We start from the raw sequence: 20,199 nt of genomic DNA on the forward strand, positions 1-20,199 counted from the left end.
AATTACATATAAGGTTACCAAATTAAGGTGATATCTACTAAAAAGCTTCTTGAAAAATAAAAGTTAGACAACCTTCTAAACAGCTGATGGGTCAACATTAAGAAAAAAAAGCCCTTTTATAAAGGGGAATATAAAGAAAGAAATTAGGGGTTAGAAATTATATTAGAAATATAGGGAGGCGGCGATGGCAGAGAGGGCCCAAATGAAAGAGGGAGGGGAGATAGAATTTTCACCTTACAAGCATGCTCTGTCACCAGGGTTCTGTACTTACTGACAACAGACATTTTTACACACAGATTTAACATAAGAAAACCTAGAACTAAGCTCCTGGTTGCCTAATTCATGTTTGCCAAGGTTGGAACTAGCCCCCAGCTCAAAAGTGGATATTTCTACGTATCTGCAGCATTTCAAGCAGAAACATTGCACATACAGATTCTACCTATCATGGCCACTTCTACATGCAGATGTTTTCATGGTGGTTGGAGTAACCCATTAAATGTAAATTACTTTTATCAACGTTTCAGAGCTTCACAGACAATACTTTGTTATTTTGTGAAAGAACATTGATTCTAAAACATCATGTATAATGTTTTGTGTGTTCTCTCTTTTGATTTTATGCTAGACCAGGGGTATGCAACCTTTTAGAAGTACTGTGCCAAAACACGATCTTGAAGTCCCTTGGCATGCCTGTCCTATTATTTTAAATTGCGGTGTGCATGTTGCTTGTGTTATTTCTGGGTGCTGCAGTTGCGTTGTAGAGTTGTATTTGTGTGTATGGGCTATTATATTGTATATCGTCACGGGTAGTTTGTAGTATTGTGCATGTTAGATATGAATGTGGGCTGTATAAGGAGGTTGCTTATGGAATTGTGTGGATGATATGTGTAACGGATCACCTGGCACCCCGACTGGGTACCTCCATTGAAGGATGCTCCTAGCGCTTACAGGGGGCTCCAAGTGCTCCACCCGACACAACAACTACCGCAGATTCTGCAACCGCCGTAGCTTGACTGGAGTCTCATCGTCTTCCTTCCACCCTGTATGAACCGCCAGCATCCAGGACCGTGTGGGGAAGACCTCTCCTCCAAGGAGAGCGTAACCGGAACAACTCTCAAAAGAGCTAAGTGATTAAAGCTCAAGGGAGTATGCAGCGCATAGCCATCCCCATTGTGAATATAGCTGTCCCCTCCAATCACGAGACAAGACTACGTGTTGAGGGTCAAGAAGATCTCTGGTGTTTAATTACACACACTCTGCTTTTATGCAATTCTCCCCTGCAAGGAAGATGCCCACATCCAATTAAACATTACCCAATCACACAATGGTTACATCCCACAGATTCCCTCCCCTTAGCCTGAGAGGTAATCCAATTATAACATACAATTTAAACATACATTTTTATACATTTTTATAACTTTAAAACTATACATTCAATCTTCATAAAAACCACATATTATTAATCAGCATACTTTACTTACACACATATCCAAAATGCAGTCAATTCCATCCAGGGGTTAAAGAGTTCGCTGGAAGTCCTTTATGACCGACCGCAAGCACATTTTCCTGCCCAAAACAGTTCCACAGATTCAGGCTGTGCGGTCGGTCTATTTCTGCCCTGAAAAGTAACAAAGTCCCATCCGAAGGCGGCGTTCGAATCGTCGAACTCACTTCGACTTTTGTCGAAGTGTCGAAGTGGAACCGGGGTTGCGTTCCAGCCATGTTCAATAGTATAATGGAGGTCTATCTTACACCAAAATGACAAAGTCCAGTTCGAACGGGTGTTCGAATCTTCGAACGGGACTTAGCCTCCAGCCGCAGTGTCGAAGGGTAGGGGAAGGTACAGGTCACCGCGTTCGACTGGATTAAAATGGCCGTCGCCACGTGTTCGACTGTCTAATGGCGGCCACTTCGACGACTTCGGCACTTCGACGGCTTCGGCACTTCGATGGCTTTGGCACTTTGACTGCATTCGAAGTGCCAGTTTAAAAGTACAAACCCTTTCTTTGTACAACACAGTTAAAGGGCCAGAAACAGTATACCAAGATCCATTAGGCCCAAATGCAAGTCTCAAAGGGCAATACCTTCCAGGGCCATAGTTGCAGGGCAGGAGGCTAGCAATAAGTCCTCTCCAATGCCCAGTGGCAAATGGCAGTTTGTCACAATATGTCACATTGTTTGTTTGGTGACAGGTGTACATGTGAGAGGTTGCTTGTGGGGTTGTGAGCATGTATGTGAGCATGTATGTGGATTTTCAGTGGTGTTGTGCGTGAGGGCTTTTTGAATTATTTGGGGGAGAGGGAGACTGATTCTGCAGCTCTGTGTACAACTAGCAGTGTGTTCCCCTGGCTCCAGTTGGGACCGGACTGGCCATGGACAGGTCAATAGCATGGGCTGCGAAAGCTGCTATTGGCTGTTCTCCTCTAGTGCAGATTCCTGTTCTCAAATTCTGGGAGGAATTTAAGTGCTGCAATACGTAAATTGAGGATTGTCTCTCACCAGCTGCCATCACCACTCAGGTTGCACTAGCAGATCTATGATAGGCCAGAATATGTTTGGCGCTAGCAGCCATGGTTGCTGACACCTGTGCTAGACTATATTCCCCTATATAGAAGTGTAACTAAAAACCACTGGGCACCAGTGCGAAATTGCCCTTGGGCCCTCCAATGTGTCTCATTCCCACACAGCTCCCCAATGCATCTCATTCTCCCCAGTCCCTCTCATTCTCCCCTTCACATTCCCTCCATGTGTCTTATTCTCCCTCTCCAGTTCCCTCCCAGTCAATCCACGTGTCTCATACCCCCATTTCTTCCATGTATTTAATCCCCCCAATCCCCTCCATGTATCTCATTCCCCACATGTGTCTTATTGACCCCCCGAGCCCCTACATGTGTCTCTCCCATCCCATCTATGTGTCTCATTCCCCCACCCTTAGCCCCTCCATGTGTTTCATTCCCCCAGCCTTCCATGTGTCTCTCCCCATCCCCTCCATTTGTCTCTTCCCCACCCCGTGTCTCATTCCCTCCCCAGCCCCCCAAGTGTCTCTCACACCATCCCAGCCCCTCCATATGTCTCTCCCATCCCCCCAGCCCCTCCATGTGTCTCTCCCCATCACCCCAGCCCGTCCATGAGCTTCTCCCAACCCCAGCCCCTCCATGTGTCTCTCTTCCATCCCCTCCAGCCCCTTCAAGTGTCTCTACCTCTCCTCACAGCGTGTCCATGTCTCTCTGCTACTCCATCCCCACAATCCGTCTTTCCCACCCCTCCATCACCTCCATGTTTCTCTCCCTCAGCCACTCCGTGTCTCTCCCACTCCCCAGCCCCTACTTGTGTCTTTCTCACCCCCAAGTCCCTCCATGTGTCTCTCTCCCATCTCCCTTTCCTCCTGTACATGCTAACTCCATGGTCAAGCGGACCAAAGTACCCAGTCTGACAGGAAGTGCTCTCTCAGTGAGTTTTTCCTGTCAGACTGTGGTCCGTTTGGCAACACTACATTCAGTGACTGGCAGGATGGGTGCGCTGTGAGGTCCCCCCCTGACAGTCACCTGACTACTGTGCACCTCACACTGGTCGACTACCCGCATGCTGACAGGACCCATATGGTTTCAGGGGCCCGGTGAGCGCTGCGCCCATTTAATAGCGCAGCCTGGCCCCTTTTAAAAAAGGCAGCTGGATTTAGTGCTGGAAGGAAGTGACAGCTGGTCACTTCTAGCTTACTCCCTGTGGGAGGGAGGAGACAGAGTGGAAACCATGAGGAGGGGAGAGCCAGCCTACTCCCATCAGCCCCAGCCACACTCCTGCACCCAAAAGGTAACAAACAGAAGGGTGGCTGAAAAATTAGCTGCATGTGTGTGTGTCTCAGTATGTATGTGTCATTATATATGTATGTGTATGTATGGATATATGTGTGTGTTTGCATGTATGTGTAGGTCTGTCAATCTGAAATTCTGTAAAATACAATTTTTTTGCATTTTATCATACAAATTGTTCTAACTTTTATATATGGTCCTGTTTTGCTTCTAGGTGGTGAAATATGTTTGGTATCTATGATATGGTAAAAATGATTAATAATGATAGTCTTATAGATTAGTCTACAGTCACCATGACCACTTTAGTCAATTGAAGTGATCATGGTCGTAGAAGTATGTATGTGCAGGGTTTAAGCTTGAAAAACTGCACATATTGAGATATGTTTTAGTGGGATGCTGTGGGCAAGTTGCAGCCCCAGCACACATGGCATTGGCAGCCCAGAACTCTGTCCCGGGTTGCCATGTCAATTCTGTGCATATTTAGCATATGTCATTAGTGCACACAGTGTAATGACAACAGATGAGCTAAGCTTTTCCCTGACAGACAAGGGAGGGAGCATTTTCCATAGTGCCCAATAGGGAATTTTACACATGAAAGGTAACCCCCCTCCCAAGAGTTGAAGTAAGTAAAACAAGAAGACTTGTTCATTCGGATGAAATGGGTGTAAGGCAGTGTTTCCCAATTAGTATTCTGCAGAGAACAAATTTGGGGTTCCGCAGTGATTTGCTCGTCGGGTCGCCCAAGCATTTAGGGCCACCCAATAGGTATCACTAAACAGGGGTCCGGTCAGGCACTGCGGTCATCTAAGATGACCTCTGGAGTATTGGATGCTGGCAGGAAGTGTCAGCACTTCCTCGGAGACATAGCACGCTGGCTGGAGGGAGAAGGAGCAGTGGGGTGTGAGCAGCTGTTGACCTCAGCCAGCAAAGTAAGTGAACAACAAATGTAAACATGTGTGTGTGTTTGTAAGTGTTGGTGTGTGTACCTGTGGTAGTGTGTGCATCTTCCAATATGTGTGAATGTGTGTGTGTATGTGCCAGTTTGTATATCTGTGTGTCAAGGTGTGTGTATGTGTCACTGGGTGTGTATAAATGTGTGTCGGTGTCTGTGTGTGTCAGTGTCTGTGTATGTTGTGTATCTGTCAGTGTGTGTATATGCCAGTGTGTGTTTATCTGTGTGTCAAGGTGTGTGTATCTGTCAGTATGTGTATCTGTGTGTCAGTGTGTGTATCTGTGTGTATCTGTGTGCCACTATGTGCCAGTGTATGTGTGTATCTGTTTGTCAAATACATACACGCACAGATACACACTGACACACAGATACAAACACTGGCACATACACACACTGTGACACATAGATACACACACCGTGATACATACACACACACATAGTATACAAACTGTGTGTTGAGATGTGTATATCTGTGTATCAAGGTGTGTGCATCTGTGAGTCAGTGTGTGTATCTTTGTGCCACTGTGTGCAAGTGTGTGTAGCTGTGTGTCAGATACTTACGCACACACAGATACACACTGAGACACATATATATACCCACACTGGCACATACAAACACAGTTACACACACTTTGACACATATATACTCACACCTTGACACACAGATGCATACACACACACAGATACACACTGTGTGTCAAGGTGTATGCATCTGTGTGTCACAGTGTATGTGTATCTGTGTGCCACTATGTGTCAGTGTGTGTATCTGTATGTCAGATACATACACACACACACACACATTAACACACAGAAACACACACTGGCACATATAACCACAGACACACACACCTTGACACACACTGGCAGATACAAACACAGACACACACTTTGACACACAGATACACACACACACACACATACATACATACCATGTGTCAAGGTGTGTGTAATTGTGTGTCAAGGTGTGTGTATCTGTGTGCCACTATGTGTATCTGTGTGTCAGATGCATATGCACTGATACACAGATACACACACACACACTGGCACATACAAACACAGATACACACGCCTTGATACACAGACACACACCGGCACATACAAACACAGATACACACACTTTGACACATATATACATACATACACGCACACAGATACACACTGTGTGTCAAGGTGTGTGTATCTGTGTGTCAAGGTTTGTGTATCTGTGTGTCAGTATGTGCCAGTCTGTGTGTATCGGTGTATCAGATACATACACACACACACACACAGATACACATTGACACATGTTGACACACAGACACACCAGCACATACAAAATAAAAGGTTTATGCAATGGATGAGTGGGGGTTCCACGATGTTGATACACTATGTCAAAGGGTTCCACGGGAATAATTAATTGGGAACCCCTGGTGTAAGGTATAATATTAGCATAAGAAAAACATTATACAGGAAGCATAAAGACTCTGCTTGGAAAAATATATGTAGAAATAAATAAATAAATAAATAACACACATTTTTAAATAAATAAGCCCATAGATTTAAGCACAGAATATTATACCCTCTAACATTAAGGTACAATCTTCCTAAAGGAAATATTCCAAATTAACTATCACTATTTTCATAATAAGAATGAATGCATATGTGTTAAACAAATAGAATTAAAGCCAAAGTAAACTAAAGAAATTCATATTTTATTTAAAAATAGCATTTCTGCTTAGAGCAAATGATACATCCACCGCTCTAAGTTCTACTGACTATATTTCACACAGTAATTGTACTACAGTGAAAGGCACACTCAGTATAAATTGCTCACAATTCTCTCAACAACGTAACAGAATACCACACAAAAACTACACTTCTTCAAATGATGACGAGTGTTTTATATGATGAATATTGCAAAGATTAGAGAATCCAACATGATTTAAGACATTCAGACAAATAAATAAATATATACATGGAACGCAATGCTGACCCCAGTTAAAGTTGAACTGCGGTTGCCATGAAAGCAATATTCTGAAAATAAATGATACTGTACACTGAATTGATACACATTAATAAAATCAGTGTTAAGGAGCTTGAAAAATACCTGACAATGAGTGCTGAGAGTTGCACGGGCATAAAGGTTGAAAACCAAATAATGGACATTAATAGATTAAAATTCTACTACATGGTAGTAAACAAACAAACAACCAAACAAACAAAAACATACGTTTTAAAAAATATACAGGTAAGACAGGCGTTGTGTCTGAGTGACATACATATTGTAATAATAATTCCATAGTTTTAGAATTAAGTCAACATTTCTTACAATAAATTCAACAGGCATAGAGCTGGATTTAAAACCAGGATACGCAGTCCTGTGCCTAAGGCGTACATGTCAAACACTGTCAAAGCTAACAAGTAAAATTTGTATTATTCTGCAACTTTTCCTCAACTGACTTTGAAATGACATGTTTAGAAGAAGCACGGTGAAGACGATTGCATAGGTAACGGAAAAACTGACTCTATTTGTATTTTGGCAGCTCTCGCATAATTCACTTCATGAAACAGCAGTATTAAACCCATACAACAGTATGTTTACGACATGCAATCAATACTATATATTACTATTGTACACTATCGAGCCTTTCCTTAACAGTTTTATCGGTCATAGATCTAATTGCTTTTTCTAAATAGAACCATCTTTTCTACAACAGAGTAAAAATTAAATTTATCATTTCAAATGCAGATAATTCACAGACGTACCTCCATATATGTAACGAACATGTAACATTTTCCAGAATTTAGGAGGTGTCTTTTAATCCCCGTGTTAATATTTATTTATATGTCTTTAATACTTAAAAAATAACAGTAAATTGAATTGTATTCTTTGTTTTAATGTAAAGTGGTATCAATCTCTCGACTCATTTTAAGAGTAAAGTGAGACGTACCCAGGCAGTGTACATAGATCCATGTTATTCTTATGGATTAATATATTGATTGTTTTCTAGTAGATATGTCCCAGAATGCAGATATTTACGCAACAATCTGATTTCTAAAACTGAAAGATTAGTTGGTGGCAATGAGAGCTCTATCTATTGCTCCCCAATATATAAAATTATAAAAATCTGACATTTTTTATATTTCACACAAATAGTGAATATCAATGGATTTGCGTAGATAACGACTTCTGTAAAGGAAATTACATGCCAAAAATAAGTGTGTTCTCCAACATGTCTTTTAAAAAAAGACAAATCTGACATTCAGCGGGAAAAAAGTGGTTATAATGGCTGGGGCTCCCTGGTTCCGTCTCTCTGTTCAGTGTCAGGGGCTTACTCCAACCATAGTAATCACTACAGCCAGCTGTACTGATTATGATGCCAGGAATACCCTGGCCCTATTCTCCAGTAATGGAGAAAAACGGTTTCTAATGGTTGACCCTCTTACTAGGGTCCATCAGGGCTCCTTATCTTCTTTGTAGGAAGATTCACGCTCTGTCAAATGCTGATCCTTCTGCTCACTGATTGGGTGGGTGTCAACTGACTGCTCTCAGCCAATCAATGCATCAAAATCTGCACAGAATATTGTTCTGGGTTGGCTGATGATGGCCTAATTACCCTGCCACAGGTGGAGTTGCATATACAGACTCCAGGCACCATGACCATATCAAATCACTGAAGTGGTCATAGTGTTTGGACTAACTTTTGAAACTGTTGTTGAATGCTTTAACACTGCATAAGGGGCCCCAACAGTCCATGACCTGGCTTTTTTGTGCCACTCGGACTTATTCTTCCGCAATTGGTGGCAGTGATTTGCCATGATTATCAGCTTACCACTCAAAGCGAATCAGAGCTGTTTACTGCTTTTATGAATTGATATGACTGAAGCAGATTGTAACTTGTGCCTTAGTTGTATGTCAATTGCTAAAAACTGTTTAACTTTAAATGGAGAAAAAGTGCTCGGGGACTCCAGACACAATAACCACTTCATTAAGATGAATACCCTGCTTATGTGGTCTGTTTCTCTTTCTGTGCATTGCAGTAAGCATGCTCACGATTTCTATACAAGCTAGATGGCTTCTGGTGGCAAAGATAACTTTACTAACTAAAGTTATTGAGATAAGACGATTGTAAATACAATCAATGTAATGTATTGAGGCAAGAGACTGCCAGATGTATTTTCATTAAATGTATTTATGTGTAATCATCAGCATTATCAACTGGAACTTGTAGACAAAATTATAATAAAGTATGTATTTATGCTGTATATATCTTTTTTACATAGCACTGTTAATGAATGTGGTGCTTCACAGTTATAGCAGAGTTTAGCAATTTCCACTCACTCCGCACAAACAACTAGTGGAAATGTAGTCAGGGCTGGGTCATGGGCAAAACACTATCAGCTGGTTAGCCCTACTATGAGGAGTTGTAGGTCTGGCTAATAGCTTAATACTTGATATTTTGAGCTGAAAATATTTAAATAAATAGATGAGAATCCATATGAATAAATCTAAAGTAGATTACAAACGCTGTGATTTAAAATTTTCAAAATCAATGTAATACATTATAAAATAGTGAAATAAAATAAGGTATTTATTTAATAATCACTAGTGTATGCCTAATGCATATTTTAGTAACATAGTGTTGTAGAGTTGTGTTGTGCAGCAGGATTAGAGGATTAATATTTTTACAATTTAACATGTTATATGTGTTTATGTGTGTGTTTGTGTGCATGTGCGGATGTTTATTAATATATTGTTTTCTCATTACTTGCCGCTTTAGCAGTTCAAATACTATGATAAACCCCTTTCAAGAACCTGCAACATTTGTTAAAATGTGTTTTTTTCCTCTATTGCTGAAACCCTTTCAAAGGAAAATTTAGTTCGTAAAAAATAATGAAGGAGAATTAACACAAATGTTATGGGAATATAGTATTGGTAGTGCTCCATCATACCAGGAAAACATGCTTACATGTTGGGGACATGGACTTGTCTTTTATTTCCCTCGGGTTTCCTATAAATTGGATGTCTACATGCAGAATTTCCCTTTTCAGAAATACTAATAAGGTTATAAGTATGCCTTTGTTAAAAGATAACAGCCAAAATAAAATATAATTCACAAAGTGACACGATTCCCTTATAAATACAGAACAATCAGAAATAGTGCTTTCTGTTTTTGTTTACAATGGTTTTATGTAGACAAGTATCTAAATTATTTACAAAAAGAATTTAAAGAAAGAAAAGAATATAAATAACATGCAAGTTGCTAAGGTAAGGTTGAGTGTGAAATTTAGCAACACTTATAAATTCTACAAGTAAAAAGGATAGCGGCATTGGTTTCCAACATGGGATATTGTGGACAGCTACAGGACAGTAAAAACAAATGTTTACAATTTTCAACAATAAATTATTTAGACACATAGTTCACTTACACATTCAAAATGAAGTGTATTGGCTCAAACAATTCCCATTTGCAGGATTACATGTATTTAAAGAATTTATAGAATGTGGATTATTTATATTGGGACCCAGATTTATGGACACAAGTAAATTCTTCGGATGTGCCAGATTAAAACAGAGAGATTTTCTTTTTAACACAGGTGCAGATGAAGGATTAATGACAAAGTAAATTGCTCTCAATTTCAATTCCCAGTGACATACAACACAAGGAAGCATGAGACTGGCCTGAAAGTTACAAATGCACCAAAATAAAATCTGTATGTTTTTCTTTGCAGTCATTCGGTGGTTGATTGCGAAAGTTGTGAAGGTTCCATGATTAAAGTATAGTTTTTGTAGGAGAAAATCCAAGCATCCAGTTAACCATGGGATTATCTGAGCATGTTCCCTTTTAGCTTTATTAAGCAGCATCTTCTTACATAAGTTCAACCGATGCTTGCTCCCAATATGACTAAAACTTGGTACTGTGACTGAAGGAATCTGACATAATGATATTTTTGTAAAAATTGTCAGAATGGGAATGGCAGTATCCTTTGACCTTGTCAATTACATGATGAACTTGAAGAATTGATGTCTGTTCACCATCCACCGGAGCAAATTTGACAGAAGGTCTATCGCCAAAAATGTAACCTGTTAAAACAAAATATGTATAATTTTATTTACATCACATAATTCAGAATTGCATTTTATGGTTGAACTCGGTAGCTAAACATATATATTTAGTAAAGGACTGAATTGTTTTTAGACTTAACAGTTGGCCATAATATTTTGATATAACTATATATTATTTTATAAGAATATATACCATGCCATGTATTTGGTGTAATTTTTAAGGTATTACACCGTCTGAAAATTAAAATATAAAAAAAAAAAAAAGTGTCTTAATATTATTATTAAATCACAACGGTATTACACAACTTGTTTGCTTAATATTGCTAAAATATTGTGTCTTAAAAAGGCTGCAAATTTGTATTAGAAAGATACCATTTATATTGTAAAGCCACAGTGTGAAATGAGCGCATGCAATACAATATATAGCTATTTATATATAGATTATATACATAGTATAAATATATGCATGTTTTTATGCATGTATAGATATATACATATGTATATAACTGTATAGCTTTAAGGACATAGCACGTGCAAATAAAATCAGAAAGCAGTTTGTTGATAGTAGAAGTAATGGTTTTGATGGCAGCGAGAATCAGATGACAATTTTTTTTGTACAGAATAAACATTATAAATTCCAATGCACTTGGGCCATTCCAGGGAGTTGTTCAATACGTGCAGCCAGAAGTCATCAGGTCCAATATCTATCTATTTCCAGTGCTGAGGCTGAGAAACGTTTTTCACAATGACCAGTTGTCCCAATATTATTTTGTGCTTTAAACACCAACATATTCAGGAGTACTGTATTACTGGTGGACTAACAAACCAGTTGTTGCAACAATTCAAGTTGGACAAAAAGAAACAGAGTGTTGAGGGACCTGCTCAAATGAACTTACATTCTAAAGGATTGGGGTATAATTACACAAAATGTAAAGATAAAATGGACTTCATGCAATGCAAACATTGGTTGCTAGGAAAGTCAACAATAAAATGACAACGCAAATGTCATACCACACAGTTATAGAAGAGTAAGCTATATCCTTATTTACAAAAGAGTGTGTTTTTCTAGGAATGGTGCGGTTCTAGAGATGTATTCAAGGTGATAGCAGAATGTTCAAATGTGAGCAGAGAACAGCCGCAGGTCTTTTGCAGAGTGCAAGTGTCTGGATGGGACATACTTATTTAACAGGGAAGACCAGTCGATAGGGCAGTGGTATGAAGTAATTTCCAAGTATAGGCTGTGACTTTAAACTTAACCATTGACAGGGGGAGTGTGGGGGGTGAGACATGCAAGAGGACAGGAAGATAAGTCTGGCTGCAGCATTCATCATGAACAGTAATGGAGTGATCTGGGAATGTGTAAGACTAGTGAGGAGAGCACTGCAGTAGCTGGAAGACTTCATGTAATTGTGGCATGGACATGCGACTTAGTAGCATCTGGTGTCAATAGAACAGATGCGAGCTGTATTTTTAAGATAGAAGTCGCAGGACTTGGAAACTGACAAAATGTGAGGTGTGAAGTAAAGGTTGAATCGAAGAAAAATCCAATGTACAATTAATGTAAAAACATTGACAGACAAGCAGAGATGGTGTTTTTCCAAACAAAGTTTCATAGAAGATTCCCCGGCCCTTTGATTAAACCACTCTTACTATGTCTTGCAAGTTGTTGCTTTTTTATCATATTATTATACACTTCTCATGGTGGGAGATTAGTCTATCTATAATGATATTTGTAAAATCAAACGCTACTAATATTGGTTATCAGCCTTTTGTCCTGTATAAGTGGACTGTCAAGCCTTAAGGTCTGTAGAATGTATCTGTACAATCCCTCACCACTCTGAACCTTATGAAGCGCAGTTTCATGGATAAAAGGAGTTGCAAAGTTCACCTATATCAAGATTGCTCAGGAATTGCTACCATCTTCACTTAGTCCCTGAAGGCAAATTGAGGTGAATAGCAGACATGTGAAAAAGAACTCAAACGAGATTTGGGCAACTCAGTGAAAAGTGAACTGCCGAAATTGTTTCACTTGCGCATTTTTCTTTATCTAAACCAATTTGTTTACTAAACTTTACTAAGTTGACATGTATTTCTAACTGTGCAATGGCAACAGTCTCTGATAGCTGGATAACATTCAGATCCCCATGCTTATAAACATTGACATTTGGATCCGAGAATATACAGACTTTGTCAATATAAAGTGGGACTCACATAGAACGGTGCTGATGAGAAATGTGTAGCTCTGCATAGTTATTACTAGTTTTAGGAAGAAGGTGAATATGTTGTTTTAAATGGCTCTTTCCTCATCCTGAAAAGAGGGAGTTTCACAGAAAGACCTGTCAATCGTAACACAGATCGACCACTGTCAATTACCCTACAGTGCTTATTAGAAGAGCATAAACTATTTTCACAGCTGGGAATATTTGGCAGTTGGGTGTATGCTTCATTAAATCAGTCAACACATATAATGCACATCTGCTTTACTTCCTCAATGAAACTTTAACTTAACCCAAATCTTAACTTTTTCTATCACTGCTTTTGAACTTGAAACCTATCTTTAAGAAACCTTCTCTGGGCCCTCCATTCTCTCAGCTTCTCATTCCCATTTAGCTTCTGCCATATGCCTCCAAACTACATAAAAGAGAATAGTGCATATTTGCTGATCCTGTCTAAAGACCTTCCTGACCATCTTCAATTTGTTTGTTTTTTTACGACATCAATCTAATAAGAAGGCCTTTATGAATGTCTTGGATAAAAAGTTCTGTTCACTACTAAGCATTCCACATTAGTAAGTGAAACACAAAAATATACAAACAAAGTGGGATTAAGTGTGGTGGCAATAAATGCCACAGATCACCTGAGTGGAAACCCCTTACACCACTCTATAAAATACAAACATAAAATACATACAATGTAGGAGATGATTCACACTTCTAGAATGGTTCTGTAATATAAAAAGCAATATAGTGTAATATGCTAGTACAATTGTATCAATCAAAATGAGCGTCAGGTACTCACAAGCCTAGAGCCAAATTTCTGCATATGGCTCTCATGGATAGCGCTGTGGGACTTTTCAGGATGTCCCTCTCCTATTCCCAGATCACTTATATGATGCTCCGGTTGGGTAATAATCCAGGTTCCACAACTTGACTTGAATTAATCAGGAGAAAACTTTATTGCTCCCCAATGTGGAGTAAAACATGGATAAAATTAAAATTTCGATAAAATAAATAAAAAATAGAGTAACTATATATAGTCCTGCCAATTGGCAAAATGTCCAAATGTCCGGAACGCGTTTCGCCCCGTACCAGGGGCTTTTTCAATCGGTGTATGGGCTTCCTTCTCTGTTTGGCGTCTTCTTAATCCCCTTGTGTCTTTTCACTTCCGGGTTCCGGCTATCGCACGTATGGAACGCAACCTGCGTTCCACCGCTGACGGCATGCGTTCCACTTTCAGATGGCGCCGTCGCTATCAACTGACGTCACTGGAACGCATGTCGAGCGTATCGTGCGTTCCATTTCGGAATTAATGGGAATTTAGATAGTATTAGAGACATAACATAAAAGTGCTCAATTAATAAGAATTTAAATAGCATTAGTAGCATTAAAATGCTGGTGTTATTAGCATAGCATAAAAGTGCTGGTGTTATTAATGGGAACCTAAATAGCATTAATAGCATAACAATAAAGTGCTTAATTAAAATGTTGTTGTTGTGCAAAAAGTGATAATAGCCTTTGACTTTGATAATATTAATCACCTTGAAAAAAACATCATATGCTGACATCTTATATTAAAGTGCTAGTGTTGTGCCAATGGTGATAATCCTTCTTAATCTTAATACTGATATCTTTAAGGTGCTTATAGTTGTAGGGTATTGTTAACTTTCATTATAATATTAAATGTATATCACGCAGGTGTCTCTAGGTGGATAACAAAGTTCTTTCCGTTTTAGAGGATTGCAAGTATATCAAATACTTTTAAAAGCCTGCTATATATAGTAGGAGGTTGCAGCATTTTCTTGATATTATTCTATTTTATTCTAGCATAAAGATGTTTCTTACAAATAGGCATTTAGAAGAAATGACAGACCTCAAAGTCTGAATTTAGTCCGTGGGGTATTAAAGTGTTAAAGTTGTAGATGAATTTCATTTCCTCTATTCCGATTTTTTTGTTAAAGTCACCTCCCCTCCAATCTTTTTCTACAAGTTTAAGTGGGCAAAAAAATAGGTTCTCAGATTCCTGGTTATGGTGGGTTTTAAAGTGCTTTGATAAACTGTGTGTCTCTAGACCTTTCTTTATGTTGCGCACGTGTTCCGAAATTCTTATGTGCAGGCATCTTATGGTTCTGCCTATGTATAATAGGCCACAGGGGCATTTTATTACATAAATGACTCCTTTTGAGAAGCATGTAAGTTGTTCCTTAATGGTAAATTCCTTATTTATGAAATCTTTAATATCAGTCAAGTGTCTCTTTTTGCTTTTGGTGGTCCTGCACGCCAGTCAGGTCCCACAACCATAGAAACCTTTATTATAGTTTAGAAAATGTTTTATTTTAGCTGGGCCTTCACTACTTCGAACTAGGGTTTTTTTCATATTAGTGGCACCTCTATAAATTATACGTGGTTGGGTCGGTAAAATAGTTTTTAAAACAGGATCTTCTTGTAAGATATACCAGTATTTCCTGATGGCTCTATTTATTTGTTTGTGGTTACCATTAAAATTACAAATAAAAGGAATATTCTGGGTATACGTAGATTGTGTGTTTTTGGGTTTGTAGGTTAGTAAATCTTTCCTTGATGTATTCATTACTTCTTCCATAGCTATGTTCAATTCAGTTTCTTCGTATCCTTTTTCTTTAAATTGTTCTCTTATTCTCCCTGCTTGTGTCTTAAAGTCTTCGTCATTGGTGCAGTTTCGCCTTATCCTCAAAAATTGTCCTTTAGGTGCGTTCTTGAGCCATGGTTTATGGTGGCAACTGGATTTCTCGATGTACCCGTTTGCATCTACTGTTTTGAAGAAATTTTTTGCTTTAATTTGCTCATTTTGTACAAAGATGTGGAGATCTAAAAAATGGATTTCCTTCTGACTTTGAGAGGTGGTGAGGATAATCCCCCAGTCATTGTCGTTTAAAAAGTGTTTGAACATCTCTAAAAGGTCTGTCGTGCCTTCCCAAATTAAAAAGATGTCGTCTATGTATCGGTGGTAGGACACCAAATTCGACACCCAGGGATGGATTGAATAGATGAAATGTTCCTCCCAATACGCCATAAAAAGATTTGCGTAACTGGGTGCGAATTTGGTGCCCATCGCCGTCCCTCTAATTTGTAGATAAAAAGTATCGTGATACCAAAAAAAGTTGTTCGTTAAAATGAGGTGGATCCCTTCTAAAATGAACTCTATTTGCTCATCTTTAAAATTCGCTTTAACTAAAAAATATTTCACCGCTCTTATTCCTATTTCGTGTGGGATAATACTGTACAAGGATGTAACATCACTTGTAACCAAATGATAACTGTGTTTCCATTGGATCGAGTCTAGAACTTGTAAGATATGAATTGTATCTTTCAAGTGTGATAATGTCTTAGCAACTATCGGCTGTAGTAGTATATCGATGTACTCTGAAATTCTGGAGGAAATGGAGTCTATTCCTGATATAATTGGGCGTCCTGGTGGGTTTAGTGGGTTCTTGTGTACTTTAGGTAAATAATAAAAAACCGGTAATTTCGGGTGTGCTGTCTGTAAATATTTACCTTCTTTTTCTGTGAGTATTTCTTTTTCCAATCCCTTCTTAATATATTCTTCAAAGAGTTCCTTCACTTTGTTAGTGGGATTAGAATTAAGTTTTTGGTAAGTGCTGGAGTCTGAAAGGATTCTTTCAGATTCTTCCATGTATTTCAGTTTCGATAATACCACTATCCCACCCCCTTTGTCGGCTGGTTTTATAATCAGGTCTTTGTTTTTTTGTAATTTTGTTAAAGTATTTTTTTCTTTTCTAGACATGTTTTTTTGAAATTTATTTAGTTTTTTAATTTTGTTTATTTCCCCCATCACCATGGTCTCAAATGTTTTCATTCCATCAGAGATCATGTGTCTGGGAAAAAAAGTTGATTTCTCTTTCAATTGTGTTTGAACAAAATTTTGTTCGCTTTCCGGGGGTTCATTCGTCGGGCAATCTTTGTCATTAAAAAACTTTTTTAAGCATAGATTTCTCATGAATTTATTCATGTCAATAAAAAAGTTGAATTTATCTATTTCGGCTGACCATATGTTTGTAGAAATTGAAGATTCAACAAATAATATAGAATACACCAACACTGACAAATGTAAAAATAATCTGGAAAAAACACTGACCCGTGAAATGAAAATAAAATGGGAAGTAGCTACCCTAAAAAAATACGTTAAAGAACAAATAACACCGAGAGGTCTCAGATTTGAAAAAGATCCTACTTTTGATAGAGAAGACCCCAGCTTTATGTTAGGGTGGAATAAGCTGCTTGAAGGTTTCTCTTTTAGCGTGATTGGGTACATAGTATCTAGAAGGGAAGAAACCCTAGTACAAATAGATGAAGAGATAAATAAATGGAAACAAAAACTCAGCGACACCTCCAGCCCAGAAATATTTAATCAAATAATAAAAGAGGTCAGAATAAAAGTAGAAAAAATAGAAAAAGAAACCATTGCAATTAAAAAAAAGAAATACCTGAGAGACACTAACGATTATAAAACAGGTAACATCAGGTATCCAAAAAGAATGAGAAAGCAAAATCAGAGAAATCAGATTGAAAGGTACAGACCACAAAAAGAGTTTGTAAAGTACAGAAATCACAGAGATTGTCACTCCCCGAGCCATAGAACAAATAATTGGAACAATAAAGAGTTATATCTCAAAGATTCCCCTCAGAGAATAAGACAAGATCAGAGAGGGAATAGGCAATCTAAAAAAACACTTGACAACAATCCCCCAAAAACCAATTGGTCACCAAAGGCATCAACTTCAGTATACCAACATCCCAATAGGAGCTATAGGGACCCAAATAGGAGCTATAGAGACGTCGTGAAAGAAGGCATAAGGAGAGAGTCCCCACAATATAGAAGGAATATCCAAAGATATGGAGAAAAGAGGAACCCCTCGCCAGATCTAAACATAAGAAGAGAAATTACGCCAAGAGAATATGGAAGGAACAGCCGGAAAGCCCTCAGACCAGAAGATGTGAGAGAAAGAGATCCCTCAAGACAACAAAAGGAATCCAGAAGAGACATCAAGTCTCAAGAAAGATATGAAGAGAGAAAAACTGTGAATCTAGAACCACTACACACAGAAAAATATCGAGACACTCCTGTGGATTTTCGGAGGGAACCCACAACAGGGAAACTCAAATGGCAAGAGAAACCGACATCATGGGAATCCCCGGGCAAACGCCAGAGATCCAGAGAACAAGAATCAGAAGAGGAAGAAAGGGGAAACAAAGAAAAGAAGGGAAGGTTATAGACTCCAATGGAATCTTTAACCTTACTGATTGCCCACTTACTGATGGAGATATACAAGTCCTGAAAAAAGGCCTCAAGTTCGCCCCTACAGCCGAAATAGATAAATTCAACTTTTTTATTGACATGAATAAATTCATGAGAAATCTATGCTTAAAAAAGTTTTTTAATGACAAAGATTGCCCGACGAATGAACCCCCGGAAAGCGAACAAAATTTTGTTCAAACACAATTGAAAGAGAAATCAACTTTTTTTCCCAGACACATGATCTCTGATGGAATGAAAACATTTGAGACCATGGTGATGGGGGAAATAAACAAAATTAAAAAACTAAATAAATTTCAAAAAAACATGTCTAGAAAAGAAAAAAATACTTTAACAAAATTAAAAAAAAAAAAAAAAAACAAAGACCTGATTATAAAACCAGCCGACAAAGGGGGTGGGATAGTGGTATTATCGAAACTGAAATACATGGAAGAATCTGAAAGAATCCTTTCAGACTCCAGCACTTACCAAAAACTTAATTCTAATCCCACTAACAAAGTGAAGGAACTCTTTGAAGAATATATTAAGAAGGGATTGGAAAAAGAAATACTCACAGAAAAAGAAGGTAAATATTTACAGACAGCACACCCGAAATTACCGGTTTTTTATTATTTACCTAAAGTACACAAGAACCCACTAAACCCACCAGGACGCCCAATTATATCAGGAATAGACTCCATTTCCTCCAGAATTTCAGAGTACATCGATATACTACTACAGCCGATAGTTGCTAAGACATTATCACACTTGAAAGATACAATTCATATCTTACAAGTTCTAGACTCGATCCAATGGAAACACAGTTATCATTTGGTTACAAGTGATGTTACATCCTTGTACAGTATTATCCCACACGAAATAGGAATAAGAGCGGTGAAATATTTTTTAGTTAAAGCGAATTTTAAAGATGAGCAAATAGAGTTCATTTTAGAAGGGATCCACCTCATTTTAACGAACAACTTTTTTTGGTATCACGATACTTTTTATCTACAAATTAGAGGGACGGCGATGGGCACCAAATTCGCACCCAGTTACGCAAATCTTTTTATGGCGTATTGGGAGGAACATTTCATCTATTCAATCCATCCCTGGGTGTCGAATTTGGTGTCCTACCACCGATACATAGACGACATCTTTTTAATTTGGGAAGGCACGACAGACCTTTTAGAGATGTTCAAACACTTTTTAAACGACAATGACTGGGGGATTATCCTCACCACCTCTCAAAGTCAGAAGGAAATCCATTTTTTAGATCTCCACATCTTTGTACAAAATGAGCAAATTAAAACAAAAAATTTCTTCAAAACAGTAGATGCAAACGGGTACATCGAGAAATCCAGTTGCCACCATAAACCATGGCTCAAGAACGCACCTAAAGGACAATTTTTGAGGATAAGGCGAAACTGCACCAATGACGAAGACTTTAAGACACAAGCAGGGAGAATAAGAGAACAATTTAAAGAAAAAGGATACGAAGAAACTGAATTGAACATAGCTATGGAAGAAGTAATGAATACATCAAGGAAAGATTTACTAACCTACAAACCCAAAAACACACAATCTACGTATACCCAGAATATTCCTTTTATTTGTAATTTTAATGGTAACCACAAACAAATAAATAGAGCCATCAGGAAATACTGGTATATCTTACAAGAAGATCCTGTTTTAAAAACTATTTTACCGACCCAACCACGTATATTTTATATAGGTGCCACTAATATGAAAAAAACCCTAGTTCGAAGTAGTGAAGGCCCAGCTAAAATAAAACATTTTCTAAACTATAATAAAGGTTTCTATGGTTGTGGGACCTGCCTGGCGTGCAGGACCACCAAAAGCAAAAAGAGACACTTGACTGATATTAA

General features: G+C 38.4%; 1 protein-coding gene across 5 annotated transcripts in view; it reads right to left on the bottom strand.

Moving 5' to 3' along the window:
• Window positions 1–7,528: 7,528 nt before the first annotated feature.
• Window positions 7,529–20,199, bottom strand: part of ADGRG6 (adhesion G protein-coupled receptor G6) — a 166,460-nt gene continuing 153,789 nt past the window's right edge. For all 5 annotated transcript variants that reach the window (XM_063443614.1, XM_063443613.1, XM_063443611.1 and 2 more), the window contains one exon: window positions 7,529–10,822. In XM_063443614.1, the coding sequence (XP_063299684.1) occupies window positions 10,644–10,822 (179 nt within the window). In that variant the 3' untranslated portion in view covers window positions 7,529–10,643. The remainder of the gene's footprint in view (window positions 10,823–20,199) is intronic.

The sequence above is a fragment of the Pelobates fuscus genome, chromosome 2 (assembly GCF_036172605.1).
Source record: "Pelobates fuscus isolate aPelFus1 chromosome 2, aPelFus1.pri, whole genome shotgun sequence".
Lineage (NCBI taxonomy): Eukaryota > Metazoa > Chordata > Amphibia > Anura > Pelobatidae > Pelobates > Pelobates fuscus.